This window comes from Marmota marmota, unplaced genomic scaffold (assembly GCF_001458135.2).
Source record: "Marmota marmota marmota unplaced genomic scaffold, marMar, whole genome shotgun sequence".
Taxonomy (NCBI): domain Eukaryota; kingdom Metazoa; phylum Chordata; class Mammalia; order Rodentia; family Sciuridae; genus Marmota; species Marmota marmota.
Window position 1 is genome coordinate 15233302 of NW_025999941.1, and position 20385 is coordinate 15253686.

General features: G+C 41.2%; 1 protein-coding gene across 1 annotated transcript in view; it reads right to left on the reverse strand.

Moving 5' to 3' along the window:
- Positions 1 to 1364: 1364 nt before the first annotated feature.
- The window catches only part of Cadps (calcium dependent secretion activator), a 468098-nt gene continuing 449077 nt past the window's right edge, over positions 1365 to 20385 (reverse strand). Inside the window, 2 exon segments of the mRNA XM_048801213.1 lie at positions 1365 to 2617; positions 6066 to 6170. Coding sequence (XP_048657170.1) covers positions 2438 to 2617; positions 6066 to 6170 — 285 coding nt within the window. The 3' untranslated portion in view covers positions 1365 to 2437.

A 20385-nucleotide genomic window follows, 5' to 3' on the forward strand; every position in this document is an offset into this window, starting at 1 on the left:
TCTTTTCTGACTTGGTTCTCGTTATGCCCTTTGGTTAGGTATGTAACCCGCTGGTTTACTTCCCCTCAGGGATCCTGAGCCTTTTCTTCTCTCTTCCAACACGTATGTACTGGGCAGATGCTCCCTCTTTACTGTGCACATTTTTGAATTGTTTGCAATTGTTGCAAGAAATATGCTTTGGTTTCAAAACTCAAAATATCATAAAAATATATCTTTTAAAAAAAATCCTGGGTTTGCTAGTGCAACTTAACTATGTGCCAGCCATTAGGCGTCAAAATTTTCTCACACCTGAACGATATACACCCACTATTTGTGTTACCAGTTTTATGCTGGTATCTCTGGACTCATGCTTCTGCATCGATTTGTGTAACCATTGGGCAAGCTGGTTTAATCTTTTTACCTTAATTTCCTCATCTATAATGAGGATAATGCCAACCCTCTCCTCTTATGATTGTCAGGAGATTTAAGTGAAATGATACATGTAGAATGCCTGGCATAGAATAGTTGCTCAATAAATAGGGCAGAATTGCTGCTGATTTGCACCTGCAGACCAAGTAGTGTGAGATGTACTTACTGGAGGGCTATTCTGTAGAGAACAACCAGTGACCATTTCACCTGTTCCTCTCAGAAAAGCAGTCATTTCCCTAAAACCTCAGGCCCCAGGAGAGGTCACCCTGATTTAGGGACATAAAAATAAAGCCAATAGGGCTACATGTGTTTGATTTCTTTCAAACATAGGTGATTATGTGGCTCAGAGGGGCTGGGGAGTGAGAAGAGTACTCCATATCTTAGAGAAGCTAGTGAGATGCTTTAACAAATATATAAGAATCATATATAATTGGCACACACTTTGTTTGAATGCAAACACTGCTGTTGAAGTGGTGCTTAAAAACAGTTTGTTGGCCTTCTCTTCGTACAGGAGAAACATTTCTCTCGTTTACACTACTCACTTGCTTAGCAAACCCTTATTTATCCTATAATGCAAGCGTAATCTGCCCAACATGTCCAAATGCCCACAGATCCTGAATTAGTGGAGTCTGAATTAATGGAATTCGAAGCAGTCTCTCGTGGAGAAATGACAAGCATCTGAAAAACAACCCACTCCAAGAATGTTAAGCACACTCCAAAAAAATTACCTCTTCTGGGCTGGGGCTGTAGCTCAGTGGTAGGGCGCTTGCCTCACACGAGTGAGGCACTGGGTTCGATTCTCAGCACCACATTAAAAAAAAAAGTACTTATAAAAAGATATTGTGTCATTTACAACTAAAGAAAAGAAAAATCACCTCTTCCCTCCCCTTTCCTCTCTCTTCCTGCTTGTTGTCTGGCTTTCAAAGGAGACAGAGGAAGACAGATGCCAGTGGATATTCTCAGGACATTTGAATGGTTATTTATTGAGAAGCCACAGTTTCCCACACTTTCATAACTGTAGGCTTTATATAAGGCAAAAGCAAGATGGATCCACTACTTTACACAGGAAGAGAGCGCTCTGCAGCTGACCTCAGGGTCGTGCAGTTACAGATCAAAACGCAATGTACATGACAGATATAAAAAACAGTGTGGAACAAAATAATTTAAATTATGATTACAGTCTACAGAGGGAAATATCCACATCTTATTATAAACACATTTATAATCTAGGGTTGTCATTTAAATATTCAGGTGGGTTTTTTTTTTACATACACAGTTATTGAAACATAAAAGCAAAATGTTAACATTTAGGATGATAAACTTTATGACAGAAGACAGTTACTCTGAACTGTGCTCCATGCTAAGTCATGATGGGATTGCCCCCTTGCCGTGGCAATTAAGATAATTAATCTGCCAGTATGTAGCCTTTTATGGCTAACTATATTGATAGCATATAGATGAAAGGATAGGCCAACAAGGATGCTAGGATTCCATTTTTTTAAAATATATTTTTTTTAGTTTTAGGGGAACAGAAAGAACCAAAAGTTGGCTATTGGGGCCTGGCCTTTGGTTTATTAAAAAAAAAAAAAGCAGATCTATGTGCTTAAATTATTTATGTACTCATTTAAATAACCAGCATCCACAAACATGAATCAAAGAAAAAAGTCTCCAGCATCCTCGCCTTCACATCCATTTATCTTCAATGTCTACACAGTTTGTGAATGAAGCATCATTTCACTTGGCTGGTAAGAGAGACCCGTCTAGCAGTTGGACTATGTATTCTCCATGAACAGTATTTAAAGAATGGTGCGCCATATTGCTTGTAAACATATAGACATGGAAATAAGGAAACCAATGGATTGGAAGGTCATTGCTAATCTTGGTACCACATAGCTAAAATGGCAATTGTATTGGTAAACATCTCATGGGCATGGTAGTTGACAGAAAATTCCCTAATGGAGTTAACTAACAGACTAAGGACATGCATTGATTACAGGACTGTCCCAGTGGACTTGAAGGACCAAATGGTCTAATCATCTTCTTCATCTTCCTCGTCGCTGTCTTTCATGCTGATCCCCTGCAGGCCCCCACCCTCGCTCACTGAGGCCGTGGCTTCTTCTACAGTGAGCCGGTTCCGGATGGTCTCGTAGGTCTTGCTGTTCAAGGTGGAATCCAGGACCCCTTGCAATCGGAAATCTCTATAGGTTTTCTAAGGAGGGAAAAGATGAAATGAAATGATAAGGGAGATATCGTCTCCAAGGTGGGTAGGGAGAGGATGCAAAGCAGGTGTGACCTTCTGCTAAATGTCACTCTTTATGCATTGCTAGATAAAAAGCCACCGTGCTCAGATTTCACTTGTACTGAAAACTGAGATTCATTAAATGACAGAAAATGAGAAACTGTGACAGGATAAACTGTATTAGATGAGACAAAGCAAAGAACATAAGCTTGTGTTTATTCAATTCCATAAAGGGAAATGTTCCATGATTGTTTTGGTTCTTTTTTTTGGGGGGGGAGGGAGGGGGTCTGGTTCTTTCTCTTAGGTTCGTATAAAATAATATGATCGACAGTGTTAAGGGGCTATAATGTATAAATAATGGATCCAGTGATTATGGTATTTTATTATTTCAGTTACAGTCTGGTCTTTGGAATTTTTGAGTCTTATAATTGCATGAGCCATATCCCTCTGTCTCATTCACAAGATAGACATATGTATATTGGTATATGAAACCTATTACGGGCAGCAACAATTATGGGCAAGATGGAGCGCTAATGCCTCATCAATATGGTGCAAGCATGTGACTCATTTCTCATCTCCTTGGGAAAGAACTGTATTGATTCCGTTCACAACTTTATGCTCTCAGGGAAGAAATTTGGCTCTTTTTCAAGAACAATGGTTTGGGATTACTGTACCACAAGTTCTTTCTTTGTTCCTTCAGGCGATTTCTTTCGGATTTCCTTAGGTGTCCTAAGGACTGTTTTGCTAGAAATCCCTTAGTGTTAATTGAACATGACCAGAAGCATCTGGCTGTTGTCTACTTCATAATTTTTTTTTTTAAAAAAGGTCTCTGTTTAACTACAATTCTGCTCATCACACTGCCTATCATTTTAGCTACTGATTCTGCTGTTTGCTTCTCCTATTGATATAGGAAATTTGCTAAAGGGGCCAGAGAAGGAGTGTTAACCTGTTTCAGTATCACTCTTGCCATTCTTTCTTTTTTGGTATAGGGATTGAACTCAGGAGCATTCAACCTCTGAGCCCCATCCCCAGCCCTTTTTTTTGTATTTTATTTAGAGACAGGGTCTCACTGAGTTGCTTAGCACCTTGCTTTTGCTGAGGCTGGCTTTGAACTTGCAATTCTCCTGCCTCAGTCTCCCAAGCCGGTGGGATTACAGGCCTGTGTCACTGTGCCGGACCATTATTTCTATTTTCAATAGTCATCCAATGCAGTCACAGTGTTAGCAATCGCAAGGTCAACCTCCTCTGAAGGTCATACATTATGATGACCGTAGAGTCAATGACAGCTTGGCTTAGAGAAGCCCCATAATGTAAGATTATGTGCAAGATGGCTATGTTCCCTCTTTGCTATTTTATGCCCAATGCTCCAGCAGGATTACCCATAGAGCCTTCCTTCCCTCTTAATACGAACTGAGTGTATAAGGTCGACCCAAATCATGGATCAAGCTGCAGGTTTTCTGAAGAGGAGGACGAAGCAGCCAGGTCAGTGCCTGAATGGTGTCTCCGCCTTGAGCGCAATAAGGTGGGAAAATGAGTGGATCGACCGGAATTTTTGAACTTTTCAATCAGATAGTCTATGGCCACTTAGAATACCATAATTGTTGCCAAAACCGGAGAGAAAAAATAAAGCTAAAACAGCTCTAGCATTTCTCCCCTTTATACAAATTCCAGAGCAGTGCGCTCCCCGACCGGACTCCGAGTGCCTAAGGGTAAAGGCCGTGTCTAGTCACTTTTGAATCCTCCATCTGGTGATACACGGGGAGGGGCTCGCCTCATCGTACCCAGTGTTGGATGAATGAATACATGCTTGCTGAATAATGAATGAATGGATGAATAAACGGGGTGTCTGTTGAGACAAGAAAGAAAGCCAAATATCCTTGGAAATTTGCCCTGGAGAAGGAGACCTCTGGGTCACGGACTTGGCACAGAGGTGGCAATTCTGTTTCCTACCCCTGTGTCACGGCCTTCATTCAGCTGGGCCCGGTTTTGGTGAAAGTGAAGGGACTCCCGTGGCATGACCTTTCCATGTTGTCCCTCTTGTGATTCGTGTGTGCGCGCATGCATGTATGTGCAACCGAGTGTGTTTGGCAGACGGTGAACATTAAGGCTTCTCTCTGACATATCTTTTCTTAATTAAATAGGGTGAATTCTCAACAGAGACCTGGAAATACCAGTGATGGGGAGATCATTTTTAAGGTATTCTAAATTATGTCTTCTTTTCAGGTCAAACAGAAAATCTGACCCCAACTCTGCCCAGGCATATTCATACTCAGAAAATGGAATTCAAGAGGCTAGTGAGTTTGCCTTAAAGAAGCAAAGAAAATAAAAAAATAAAAAAAGGGAAAAAGACAGGTTCATAGTTCAAGTGCATACGTTTCTTTTTAAAGAGCTACAGTACTCTTGCTGCCTGTAACCTTTCCTGGGCAGACGCTCTGTGAGATCAAATGCAGATGATGATAACTCTCCTTAATTACACACAACCAAACAGTAATTGGTTGTAAGTCAGCACTGGGGTCCAGGAGTACCTTCAGGGGGGTAGTTGCTAATCCAAAAGGGACCAGGAAATGGGGGTGGGGGTGAGTGCCGGGAAGACTTTTGGCACACTGTTAAAAAAACCCCAGCAATTCAGCTACCTTGAGGGTTCAAGTATTTTAAAAGAGACTTTGTGCTTTGAATAGGAGTTTTGCATACGAATGTTTTAAAACCCTCCACGGGTGAAGCATCAAATGGAAACTGAAATGATCAAAAACGTATTTACCCCCTTCTGTGATCTTATTATTTCATGTAAACCACTGAGATTTCACGCTGAAATAATTATCATTAGTTCAAGGCACACACACAAGAACAGGGAAAAAAAGCTACTTTGAGGGTATGTTATCTCACCTTTGTGATCCTTTACATTTGATTGTATACACGCCTTGGAAGAGACACTACTTCAATTAACTATGAGAACAATATTGATTTGCATTCTGATAATGATCACAGGACATCTTTAGAAATAGCTGGAGGTAAATATTTCCATTAAATTAATTGTGGCAAAATTTTATTTAATTAAACCATAAGTGAAATTCGTAATTTATGTGATTAGCATCAACGGCACCCAAAGCTAGTTTTTAAAATCTAAAGCAAGGGAGATGGCCTCTGTTGTATTTTTAAATGGCAAATACATAAAATAATTTTTCTATCTGGATAAAGATATCAAATTCCTTTTTATTAAAGTCTAAATAAAAATTAACCAGGCATCACAAAGTGATTTCATTGGTTTTTCTTATGGGAGATAACTGTTTTAGAAATCATCTTGTATGTATTTTATATGTATGTAGATATTCTTTGTGTTAAGGAAGTTCTGCAGCTTGGGAATGAAATGTATTTCAGTAAGGTATTTGCAAAGGAGAATAATTATTTTTTTTTCTTTTACCTTTACCATCCTAATTAGTGTTTTCAACTGATATATGTGAAGCTGTAGGTCCATCCGGTCTGTCAACCAGGTGCAGATGACGTTCATAGAGCTGTTGTACCATTGCTGAAAAAGAGACAGAAGTTCTCCAGCCAACGCATCGTGGAGCGCTGACGGGGCAGACAGGGAACAGACCACGTTTGAGCACCCTGCTCTGTTCCAGGAGGAAACAAAGTGGTTAAAGAGAGTTTGCAAGCACAGAGATCATGAACATTAATTTACATAAAGCCGCCAGGTGCTGGATGGGTCTAAATGAGAGCGGTGTGGACTCAGAAGCTAAGGTAGAACTCCGCTACTCTAGACATTCCAAACATAGTCCACCTTTTGCTCTTCTGATTCTCTTTGGAATTGGTTTACTTTACTCAGCGTTGATTCAAAGCATTCCTGATTTCCTAATGCTATTGTCTCCGATGTCCAGAGAAGTGGGGGCTTCTCCACTGAACTATTTAATGTGCATTGCAACTTACCTTTGGAAAGCCCTGGACTTCTGTCTGCTAAGTACAATTCTGGGAATCAGGCTGAGAGCCTTATGAACTGGGGGAGACGTTTACCTCCATTTACCCAATTGGAGTGTTTCTGATAAAGACAATGAATGATTATTTCTCTTTAAGGGCCAAACTCTACTCTGGGCAGCCCATGTGCCCTTATATTGGCTGTGCAATCTGTTTTAATATTAACACCAAAAAATTATGGAAGAAGAAGGGGGAAAAAAACCCATTTACAAATGAGCTCATTTCAAGCTGTTGAAATCATACTTCCCCTTAAGGGGGTTAAATTTTGCTTCTTGTCTGTGAAAAATGCTTGAAGCTGTGTCACTTTAGACTGCCACCCCTGTGGTGCAGGAAGTCTCTGGTGCAGTATAATTTTGCAGTACTGCTCATATATTCATAAATCTCACTCGGAGACATATGAACAGTGTTATGAAGTGTCAGTATGAAAAAAAAATCTAATCTTTTAAACTTCACCAGGTTTCATTACGCTCTGCTGCTTATACCAAACAATTTACAAATAAACTGAAAAGGTGTGGACGGACCTATATATTTATTTATAGGGCATCTATATGAAGCGTGCACAGAAAAGAGGCAAAAAAAGAAAAAAAGAAAAGAAAAAGAAAAAGAAAGAAAAAAGTGGTTAGAGAATTGAGAGGAAGCACACTCTCATGCTAACCAATACACACACACCACACTCACATCACACAGCAGTGGGGACTCAGAAAGCATAAATAAAAACATGTTTCCGATGGTAACTCCACCCTTTCTCACCTAAAGATCATCCAAAATCAGTTTATGCCTAACACTCACAGTTTTTCTGAAGCCTTGTTTCTGACTTAATTTCTTAAAAAAAAAATTAATTTGGGTTTTTACTTGCAAGGTAGAACTGCCAAGTTTCACCTTGCAAGAAACGACACAGTCTCAGCCATGGCATCCAGAAGCCCTCTTTGCAATCTCTTTCCTAGCTAGGCTCCTTGCTCATCAGAGCCAATTGTGGCTCTCTTTGGAGCCCAGCCGCAACAGAGACCACACTACCCCAATCGAGGCAGCACTGAAGCCTCACAGCCAACTCCTGCTCTTTTAAAGATCATGGAGGCGAAACTGTCAGTTTTAGGAACCTTCTGTCCCTCCCCAGGGAGCAGGCGGGTGGGGGATTTTTTTTTTTTTTTTGGTGTGCATGTGTGTGTGTGACATGTACAGTTCACCCCATGGAGAGGGGAGAGATGGCTAGGGTCAGTTTTCTTCAGGCATGGACAGGTTTTCCCCTCTAGGGGTGAGAATATTTTACTGAAACTTTTTTTTTGGTGGTGGTTGGTGGTGGGGGAGTGTTTTTGGCACCTCCTGCCTTGGGATTCTGGAGCATTTGCTTCTATGGCATCTGGGTTTGTTAAGAAGGGGTCTGGAGACAGGGCTGTCATGGGTCACAAGTGTTTGTGCAGCCTAACCTTACTCTAGGCAACTGGGGACTCTCCTGGGCTCACCCCAGGCCTCAAATTTCATCTTTGTTTGCTGAATCTGATGATTTTGAGAGTCAAAAAAAAAAAAAAAACAAAAACCTCTGCCTTTGACCTTGGCCTCCTGGGGTTGGAAGATGACCTTCAAAACAACCTTGGTGACTTCCTGGCCAAACTACAAGCTCAGGGCTTCATGATGGATACATCTCTGGGACACAAAAGAGGAGTGTGGCACTCTGGCTTCTAGGCAGAGGTGGCATTTTGCTTTGGCTGTGACAACAGACAAACCGGCACTGGCTTATATCACTGCCAGCAAGCCTTGTGCAACATGCCTTTTTTCTCTTTGCTGAGAGACGTGCCACCTTTCAGGAAATTAAAAAAAAAAAAAAATAGCACCCCCCCTTTCATTTTATATAGGCAGTTCCCACTCTTGTACGTGGTTTTAAAATAGTTAAAAAAAAACACAAAATAAATAAAAATACAAATAAAAAGGTAGCCTGCTATCAAGCATCTTGCTCTGCTTCTGGAAGGGTAGGGAGGTAGGGAAAGTATACAGCAAGGGATCAGTGCCTCACACGCAGATTCCCACCCCAGGAGAACAAGAAAACCCTGGAACATCCATGCTTTTCCTCCTGGATCTCACATCTAGCAAAAGAAGTGTAAAAAATGTATGATGCCCCATTGGCTGCACACTTAAAGAGGCAAAAGGGAGTAAGTCACTCCTTTCCAAACCTTATGCTCAGTAGATGAAATTGGAGGCACTTTTGGAATCAGCACAGAGCTAACTTGGTTTTTCCAGAAAGGCGCTTAAAGGCATTTGGAAGTCGGAGAAAGCAGGAGGCACTGCCTTCTAGAACTTTAAAAATGTTAGAGGTAAAAGGGATCTTCCAGAGTACCCTTGGGAGAGGAGGCGAGGACAAGTGACTTGTCCAAGCACACACTGAGTGATGCCAGAAGCGGCAAGCTCTCCAGTGGACTGAAATAGCAGACCATCCATTCCTCCCCCTCCCCCCCACCATGCAGATACAGTCACATGCTGGTCCTGAGAACTGGCACCATGCATCTCCTCCCAAGTCCACATTTAGGGACACACGCGGACAGTTAGAAACAGGCCACAGAGGAGGTTTTTACACCACAGACATTGGCAAACACCACAGACCAGGGCTTTCTCCCTCCTAGAAAGCCAATTGTTAAATATTTATCAGTGAATTACCGGGTGTCTGAGTTATTCTTGCTCTTCCTCGTGGGGCTCCCAGTGCTTATTAATCAGGGTTGCTTTATTTGAGATCAATGCTAATGCAGCAGATTTGTTATGATTCTTCAAAAGACAAAATTCATAAAACATTTTAAGTTCTCCCCATTTTGTTTTTGTCTTTGGTTCGGATATGCCTTTTCTGGAGCTATCCTAACACCTGGGCACTAAATTTTTGATAAAATGTACTCTAAATGGGAAGGAAAAAGAATTGCGAGCCAGCGACATGCACTAAGTATTTAAGTCGAATCAGACTTCTTGGTTGCCTTCCCTAAATTCAGGTATATTAATTCAAAACTTCCTGAGTAAGGTTATTTTAACCCTAAAAAAAAGAAAAAAAAAAGAAGAAAGAAAAAGCAGTAGAGAATAAAATCTGCAGTAGCCTGAGCTTCTTTAAAATATGTCCCTGGGGGGATGAATCTGTGACGGTTTTCCACTTGGAACCCAAAGAGATATCCATCACATGTATGGTTCCTGGGTTTCAGGGCCCTTGAAAAGCTGGATCTTCTCCAGTAGCTGCAACTCCATCTGAAGGTTCTATTTAAAGGGAGCTGGGCTGGGTGCCGTGGTGAACGCCTGTCATCCTAGTGGCTCAGGAGGCTGAGGCAGGAGGATCCCAAGTTCAAAGCCAGCTTCAGCAGCTTGGCAAGGCCCTAAGCAACTCAGTGGGACCCTGTCTCTAAATAAAATATAAAAAGGGCTGGGGATGTGGCTCAGATTTGTACCAGGTTCAAATCCCTGGTACAAAGTAAATAAATAAATAAAAATAAAAAGATCTGGAAGGCTGATCAAAATCCTTACCATTTAATTCTTTTATACTTTTTACAGGTTGGTGGTTAAAAGCACAGGCCCTAACACACACCAGAGTTTATGATCTAAAGCAAGTCACTTACAATCTCAGTGACTCAGTTTCCTGATGAAAATGGGAACGGAACAGTTTTTTCTAGTCTTTTTCTGATGAGTAAATAAAGTAATGCTCATGCATCATGGTAATTGGCTGCCATAAATGTGAGCCCCCTACCACTGTCGTCACTATTACTGTCTCCTCCCCCACCTCAACTGCCACCATCATCATTTCTCATTTATTTTTTTCTGTCTCTCAATCTAAGAGATTTAAAAAAAAAAAAAAAAACCCTAAGGGAGAAAGCAGACTGTTTTGATAAGACTTATCAAACACAGAGTAACTCTTAGCGATGCAATTCTGTTGGAAAATCATGCCGTGGTAGATCATCACCCAAACCTATCTTGGGTGCATACAGCACATTTTAAATGATACTGTTCTGGATTAAAGTCTTGGGTTAAAAGGATTCAAAGAATGAGTGACTTCTCAAACCCCATGGTGATAAGTACAGCTTCCGCCAGGGCTGGTGACTTATTATCTGGATAACCTCAAGCAAACTGCTTAACTCTCTGACCCTCGGTCTCCTCTTGGGGTTAATGCCATACCTACTTCATAGGATTAGTGTGAGCATTAAAAGAGATAATTTATGTAAAGTGCCCAGTACAGTGACTACCACATAATAAGCACTCAATAAAATTTAGCCATCACATGACTCTCAGAAACATAATATGGACTTTCAAGTTTGCAACAAAACATTTTTTTTTTCCCTTGGTCCATTTCTAATAGAAGTTGAGGTCAGTGACAGGCAGATATACTCAGGTCACATATTCTGCCTGCAAACATACTGACTTCATATGGAGGAATCCTTACACATGACATGTCTCTTTGTAGCTTCAGGCTTCACTACCTCCAGGATTAGTTTGAGGCAGTGAAACACAATTGTGCAAAAGCAGGATTGAATACTGACTTTAATTACAATTTTGATATTTCATTCACCATGGATTCTTTTGCATTGATTGTGATTTTTAAAATGTTGTATTAAAATGTGAATTGATCTTGATGATTACATGTATCAGATTTTTCCATCTATTTTGCAATTGAGGTGACTCATTCACTTCTCCCTCGCATTTGCCCTTCGATTCACTGGAAACTTTATTCCCCAGAAAAATGCAGGGATTGAGAGACAAGATGAATAATTAGCACCTCACTGGACAAGGAAGGGTTCACAGGAGCCAGTGTAGGGCTTTTGCTTAAATCTGGGTAATCTCCAATCAGCGATGTCAATCAGTGATGTTGTCTTTTCTGCCACCGTCACTTAATAAGTCTTAATTCTTGACCCCTGACATATGGATATTAATTTGATGTCCTAAAGAGACATTACTGTTAATGGGGACATTTGTTTTCAGAACAAAACACATCTCACAGATGAGTGACAATGGAAATAAGGAACAGACGGGAGATGGGGCCATGTACTGTATTCCATATGCACCTGTCACAAGGGCAATTTATTATCTCCTGAACTTATGCAAACCCCCTGTCAGACCAGACCATTCTATAAGACTTTAGAGTCTCTCTCTCTCTCTCTCTCTTTTTTTTTTTTTTGCACACGGTGTGGGGAGGTACCTGGGATTGAACTCAGGGGCACTTAACCACAGAGCCACATCCCCAGCCCTATTTTGTATTTTATTTAGAGACAGGGTCTCACTGAGTGGCTTAGGGCCTTGCTAAGTTGCTGAGGCTGGTTTTGAACTCGAGATCCTGCTGCCTCAGTCTTCCTAGCAGGCATGCACCCCTGTGCCCAACTCATTGCCTCCTCTTGAGAGAAATGATTAGGAAAATTTGTAAGAGGATGAAGGATATTCTTTTTTTTTAAATACTTATTTTTTAATTTTAGGTGGTCACAATATCTTTATTTTTATGCGGTGCTGAGGATCGAACCCAGTGTCTCATGCATGCTAGGCAAGCACTCCACCGCTGAGCCACAACCCCAGCCCAGGATGTCCTTTCTTATCTAGAATTAACACAGTTTGTCTTCTTAGTCCTACCTTTTCTTCTTATTTTATGTTGGTAGCTCTGCAATTGCTAGTGGGAAAGATTTTTCACCGTGGGCAGTTTGTTTTTAAGGAAAAATACAACTCACAAAGCTGCCTTCATCACAATGGCTTGGGTTTTCCTAACAGAGTGTTAGAGATAAAAGAAGTATAATATGGATCAAAACTTCAGTCCTAAAAAATTATATATGCTGTAAAAGTTTTAGTGAAAAGGGAAAGCAAAACAGTCAAGAGTTTTCACATCAGGGGACCAATGTTTCTTTCATAAAATTAAAGATGTCATAGGGCAGTGCTGTCAGAGAATCAATTTCAGGTAGATTCACAAATAATGAAAACAGTCCAGTGCAAAACTCAGTTCTTCCTATTGCTTTTCTTTTTTTTTTCCTAAAGAAAAATTTTTACTGATGTATAACATGCATATTATAGGTATCTCACTTTGGCCAAACATGTACAGTTACAGCATTTGTACATGTGCACGTGTAACCACACACACATACAGCAAGGCACACAGCCCTGTGTCTATAACTGAGAATAATATTTAGATATGTACCATTAAAATAAGCTCTCTCTCTCTCTCTGTGTGTGTGTGTGTGTGTGTGTGTGTAGTGCAGAGATTTAACCCAGGGGTACTCACTAAGTTGCTGAGGCTGGCCTTGAACTTGCCTCTGCCTCCTGAGTCACAGGGATTACAGATGTGTGTCACTTCAATCTCTTTAAAACTCATGACTCTGTTGAACATACCCTCAGCCTGAACAACAGCTAAAATTCACCAGGAACTGTGTTCATTCTAAATATGCATTTCCTTTGAAATTGGCATGTTTAAATCATATATACCAGGGACACAAGGCAGCTAAAACCTGGGCAGTTCATTGCCTACCTCTAAATAGTGCCATAGTATAGTTGGATCACCCATAGTTTTGCTTTACAGACAGGAAACAGAGGCTCAGTGAGGTAAAGTGGTAGTAACTAGCAAGAGATGGAGCAGGGACTTAAAACTCTTCGAGGCACAGCATCCTGGTGGCTACCAGAATCCACTGGACCTAGCTGTCCTGTGTGTGAATCTTTTTTTTTTTTTTTTGTACCAGGGATTGAACCCAGGGTTGCTCAATCACTGAGCCACATCTCCAGCCTTTTTAAATATTTTATTTAGAGACAGGGACTCATTGAGTTGCCTTATTTACTGAGGCTGGCTTTAAACTTGTGATCCTCCTGCCTCAGCCTCCTGAGCTGCTGGGATTACAGGCATGTGCCCCCATGCCTGGCTTTGTGTGTCAGTCTTGATTGATCCCTTTTAACCTCTCTGTGCCTTGGTTTTCTCATCTGGTAAGTGGGATGATAATAAAACCCACTGAGGGTTGACGGGATTAAATGAGTCAATATGTCTCAAGTCCTTTCAATGGGCCAGGCACATACTAAGCATTAGCCATTATGATGTGAGCCATATTATCCCACCCTGCTTGATAAGGAAGAAATCAAATATCCCCAAGGGCAAGCTGTTCAGAACTGTATAAAACATTATGAGCAGTTCCCATTCTCCTAAAAATGCCTGAGCAAGCAGGTAATTTGGTAACAGAGTGGTAACAACCTGTGTCTGGGGACTAAAGAGACACAGTGAAAGCTGGAGGATTTTATCTTTTTTCTGGAAAGTACCCTTTCTCCAACTCAATGCAGCCATCCATCAGAGAAACTGGCTCAGCATCCTGTCTAATGAAGAAATGACATTGTATCTGTTGGCAAGGAGTCCAAGAGGAAGATAATCCCTTGACCACACCCATGTGACTAAACTCTTCGCTTTGTTTTTAGTGACAAAGGGGAGTTATTATTAATTAGGGGGGGAAAATATTCCCACCACCAGTTTAAATGGCTGCATTGAAATACTGTAATGAAATATTTCACGTTCAAAGCTTTCCGTGCATGTTTCTACCATACAATTTGGGTAATTTAAGAACCTGTGAAAAATATCATCCAGGGTCTTTTTAATGTCTACCGAAGTAACCGTAGCCTGATCACCCTAAGCCACAATTCCACGGCTCCATGAGTCTCTTGGGGATCTAACTCTGTTCAGTGTTCTAATCAAAGATTCAGGGAGGGTATGACCAAAAAAAGCCCTGGCTTGTTCAAGCCATCTCTGCCAAATAGGCAAAAAACTTCATATCTCAGGATTTGTCAGAGCTCCCTAAGGGCCAAGTAAACCCTTTCTAAAGGGCATATCATCTGAATGCTTTCTGGAAAGGGGAAGCCATTCAATGGCTTCTGCCCCACTTGAGTGTCACTGTCATTGAGGATCTGATCTTCTGAAACCCATCAGAGATGGGTATTTCCCAGCCACAGCTTCAGGACGCTCTGCTAAAAGCACAAAGCCAAAACCAGTCATCCAAAACAGAGGACTGGGAGTAGCCCCATGACCTTCCCCGCAGCCCCAAATGTCCTTTTCAGCTGAAGATGGATTTCCTACCTCTATATTTCTTTGGATGCCTAAAAACTCATCTTTGGGTTGGAAGTCTTTGCAAAGCTTGCTGTAGTTGTTCAAATGGCCCAAGCCTGAAAGCAAGACCGCATCTCTCTGGGGGCTCACTAACGGAGCAGGCCAAGAGACAGTGGCAGTCTCACAGTCTAGTCACCTACAACTTGGAGCTGGGACAATAAAGCTCCTTTGCCTTTAGCCTTTTCTCCTACTGGGGGTGGGTGGGTGGGGGGATAGTGCAAAAGACATTTTAAAAAAAATGGATTTAAATTATCACTGCTTAAAATGCTTACTTCTGTAGGAACTTGGAAGTTAGCATTTGAGAGCAATTTTATTTTAACCCCCTTAGCAAGGACCTAAATAATATCATGATATTCTTTTAAAAAATATCTTTATTTTAATGTGGTGCTGAGGATGGAACCCAGTGCCTCACACATGCTAGGCAAGTGCTCTATCACTGAGCCACAACCCCAGCCCCATGGTATTCTTTTATTCAAATAAACAGTTATTTTTCACATGAGCAAAGTTTATCTCTTTAAACCTGAAATGTGGAGAAATATCCAACAATAAGATCTTCAGTATCCAAATTTCAAGCGAATGATCCAAATAGTGAATCTAAACTTGGATTCTTTATGCGTCTCAGACCTATCAATATTCATTGCATGGGCTGAATACAAGGAGAGGTAAGAGTCTAGAAGGATCCTTCCAGAAAGCAACCAAGTAGGTAAGCTTAATTCAAAGCTTAGCTTACATGGGCCTTACATGTATCTCTCTCAGGAAGATATATTCTGTGTTTTTTTAGTGGTTTGGTTAACTAGTTGGCAGCCACAACAAGCTACACAAGCTAGCCAAAGCCAGACTGTTAATGATTTTGCTGCTGCCGAATCAACCAGACTGTATGAAACCCCACAAATAACACAATCTCCTTTTATGCTACCCAAACTCCTGTCTTGATGAAGTGGACGGTCATCTACAAAGAGACACGATGGTCTCTGAAAGGCTTTCTTTCCTAATAATCATGATACTACTGGAAACAGTTTATCACCTTTGAATGAGAAAATAAAGTCAAAGATCAATTCAGAGATATCTACTTCAAGACAGGAACATCAATGACGGGAAGACAGAGTCTTAAATGTGATTTTCAGTTGCAAATACTACTTCCAACCAAAGGCAAATACCACCCTTCCACCATTGCCACAATCTGAGTGAGTGACATTATTGAAAGCTGGGTGATCTAGCAATTTCACTTCTGGGAATCAATACAAAAAAAAAAAACTGACAGTGGGATCGCAGAGAGATATTTGCACACCTGTGCTCAGAGCAGCATCATTCACAACAGCCAAGGGGAGAAAGCAGTGTCTATCCAGGGAGGTATGGAAAACCAAAATGTCATAGATACATACAATGGACTATTACTTAGCCTAAAAAGTCCAGGAAATCCTGTCATATGCCCCCAAATGGATGCACAGTTAGGATAATGTCAAGTGAAATAAGCCAATCACAAAAAGACAAATACTGTGTGATTTCCCTATATGAGGTAATCAAGACAGATCAAATTCTTAAAGCCACATCAATGTTTATAGCAGCTCAATTCACAATAGCTAAGCTATGGAACCAACCTAAGTGCCCTTCAACAGATGAATGGATAAAGAAAATGTGGTACATATACACAATGGAATATTATTCAGCCCAAAATGAAGAATGAAGTTATGGTATTTGTTGATAAATGGATAGAACTGGATACCATGATCATGCTAAGTGAAATAAGCCAATCCCAAAAAACCAAAGGATAAATGTTCTCTCTGATAAGTGGGTGCTAACACACAATAAGGAGAGCAGGAAAAATAAAAGTTCATTGGATTAAACAAAGGGGAATGAAGGGAAGGGAGGGGAGGGATGGGAATAGGAAAGACAGTGGGATGAACTGGACATAACTTCCCTATGTTCATATATGAATACATGACCAATGAAACTCCACATCATGTCCAACCAAAAGAATGGGAAGTTAGACTCCATGTCTGTATAATATGTCAAAATGCACTGTACTGTCATGTAAATCTAAAAAGAACAAATTTAAAAAAAAAAGGAAGTCAAATTCACAGAAACAGAAATGGTGATTGATAGGGGATAAGGGAGGAGAAATAGAATATTGGTTTTAATGATTATAGAGTTTCAGTTTTTCAAGATGAAAGAAGCTGTAGAGATGGGTTGGACAATACCGTGAATCTACTTAATGCTATGGAACTGTATACTCCGGAATGATTAAGATGGTACATTTGACATTATATAATTTTACCACCAGAAGAGAAAAAATGGGAAATCAAAATCATTTTTCATACTGAAGAGGAAACTTTGCCTAGGAAAGTTCAGATGGGTAGCTGTGTATATATTCTTATCTGGGAACACTCAACCCTATTTTCCAAAAAGAGGGAAAAAAAATTCTTTATAGGATAAATGTGGGCATTTCATTTAATCCCAGGACTGAGACAGTTTCTCAAGGTCGAGATTTGAGAGTGTGAAGAACAAAGAACAAATCTGGTAGCATTTGCTCAGTCATTTATTTGGTTTATTTAAAACATGCCACGGGGCCAAACATTTCTAAATCTGTGAAAGAGAATTAAATGAAGCCCAGAGATTCCTCAAAGGGGATTGGATCCAACCAAAAAAGAATCCATTTAAAAAAAAATTCTTTTTTTTTTTTTTTTTGCACTGCATGCCACATCACTTTGTATGTTTCCATAGACTCTCCCTTGTCCCCCATCGGGGCTCCCCACAATTTTCCAAGCAGGATTTGATCAAATAGCTCTCAGTCACTTAGAGACTTTGGTTGCCCAAAAGGGCAACAGCTCCCCACCTAGAATCATTCCCTCCACAACAGACTTATTAAGGTTTGGAATGTGTGTTCAGGAAGCCCGTATTTTAGGAAACAATTAAGTAGAATTAGGCTAATAATGCGAGGCAGGCAAAGCTTTTGCCCTTTGCTGAGAAATAACTCCTACGTGGAACAGTCATACTAATAAAAATCATGTATTTCTTAAATGCCTCAAAATGATCTTTGCACCAAGCTCAGCAATTAACACTGCCCCACTGTGGAGCGTTTACTCCCCAGGCCTGGGAGGATTAGTCTCTGTGTTCGCTGCACCAATGTCTTCCTTCCGTGAAAATACTCCGTGAGGCTTGGGGCTGGGAACAGGAATTTCTGCAAGCAGGAATTTCGTAGGAGGCTTAATTCCCTGCTTATCTGAGAGGGTGGCAGGGCAGAAAGGAAGGACCAAATGCCCCCTGCCAGGCCCACATGGGGGGCCACACCAAGGATGTTCTTGGGCCTCCCTGTTCTTGACCTTTCTTCAAGTGGCCTGGGGCCTCATCTACTGAAGGGATTGTTCCCTGCCCCCCAAAAACCCACTCTCCCCTCCCAAGAGCCACTAATGGGCCATCTTGTGGGCCAGAATAGAAGTCCCAGCTCCCAGCCTGGGCAGGAAGTGACCGCTGGGCAAAAGGGGGACACAGACCCTCCAGTCTGATGCTTTGTCTCCTTGACAACACCCCAGCCGGTGGCCCAGGGAACAGACTTAATTTCTTTTCTTTCTCTGCCCACCCCTCCCTGCCACATACTTCTTTCTTCCCTCTTTCTCTAGACGCAAATGTACGACATCCAACATAAAGTTGCCGAAATAGCAATCTTGTCTCTGAATATATAAATTGCAAAAATTGATATGAATAAATCTGCAAGTAGCACACTGATTGTGGCACATTTTATCAAAAAAAAAAAAAAAAAAAAAAAAAAAAGAAAAGAAAAGAAAAAAAAAAACCCGGCACTCCATTGCTCGGTGGCTGGGGAGGAGGGGGGGGGTTGGTGTCATTACACATACAGAAAAACATCTGCAAACTCCCAGTTTCTTTACTTAGAACTGAATGGAGGCATGACCTCCTGTTCCTTGCCATGAACCCTGAGTTCACACTCATATTTTACATGTTACAGGAAGCCACAGCTCGCCCCAGGGGTGCTGCAAACAGACACGCAGAAGCCAGATGTAGCCCCCCACCCCCTGCTCCTTAATGCACCTGAAGGAGCCAGCAGCTCCGCATTCAGAAGTTGACATGCTAGTAGCTTAAGGTCACTTCAGATTTTGTAAAGAGGAGGACAAAACCAGGAATGCTTCTAGGGCTGGGCTGTCAGCGGGGAGGCAGAGGGATTACAAGAAACCTGTGACTCTGCCTCTTTCTGCCTTTGCTGGTAGTTTTTTTGTGTGTGAACAAGTGCCATACAACAGATTGAGCCTCGTATAAAGGCCTGAGACTGTGCAAGGGCTCCCTGCTGGGCCTCAGCTGTGCTTGCAATTAGCAATAGGCACGGAGCGATTATTGTTGGGGTGGCGATGGCAATGCGAAGTGACAAGTTTTATGGGGGAAGTTGGGAGTGGGGATGCTCGCAAGTTCCTCTTTCTTTCTTTCTTTTTTTTTCTTTCCTTCTTTCTTGTTCTACAAAACAAAACAAAACAAAAAAAATACGTCTTCCTTGGGAGGCTGTAACCTCGGGTTTTAGTGCAAGCTATTCCGCCCCCCCCCCAGCCCTGTCATTCAAAAGAATCTTAACAAAATCATTGAAAGAATATTTTTCCTCGGTGCTTCAGAATGCGGGTTTTCTAGGTCAGAGCTCCCTTGCCGCCCTATCTAATGTCAGAAATACCCATTTGCCTCAAATTAGCAGAGAGCTTGGAGTTGAGGGTAAGAGATTAAGCACGCAAAATCACTCAGCAGGTGACGGGAGGGGGGGTGGATTTGGGGGTTGAGAAGTCTTTAAAACTGACTACAAGACATTATATACTTCTGACAAAAGAACATAGTAATCCTACCTGCTTGCTTTAACCACTGTTGTTTGCCTATTATTATGTGCTTTAATGCTCATGAGAGCAAAACTATTGCTGATACTACTCAATTACCATAGTAACTCACACCAGTGACCTCTTATCGCAGGGCTCCCAGCCCAGCTGTACCAATCCAAAGAGTTTGTGTCTTTTTATTTATTTAAATGGTGACATATACTTGGACTGCAACGCTCCAAATCAAAGCTATTCCTCTCTTTATCTAGGATGAGTACTTGTTTTGAAATTGCAAGGAAGGGCCTTTCACCTTTGGAATCCAAGGTGCTTCTGAAGTTAATGGATTTGGGGTTATGCCATGCCTTCAAAATGATCACAAAGATACACAATGATGCCCGATAAAAAGAAATGAACATGTGTGCATCCAAGGCCAGCAGGCTCCCCAGTTGTGGGATCTGTCCTGTCGTCCACTCAGGTCTCCAGGTATCGTCTGCAAGACCTGGGAGGGGCCACATGGGAAGCTCTTTTGGGGAACTGTGGCAATTTTATCATATTGACAGGCCTAAATGCCCGCAGGACAAGATCAGGTTAAGATTTAATTGTAAGTTTTAAAAAAGAAAATAAAAGTAATATCAGCATAGACTTTTCTAGCTTTGCATTTTCCACTGACCTGTGGATATGGACATGTATGTGAATACACATATGTATACTATATATTCCAACTTATTACTATTGTCAGTTTAGACTTTTTTTTTTTTTTTTTGGGACATGGGATTTGAACCCAGGGGCACTCAACCACTAAGCCATCATCCCCAGCCCTTTAAAAAAAAAATTTTTTTTTTTTGAAATTTGAGATCAAGCTACTTCACTAAGGTTGCTTAAGTTGCCTTGCTAAGTTTGCTGAG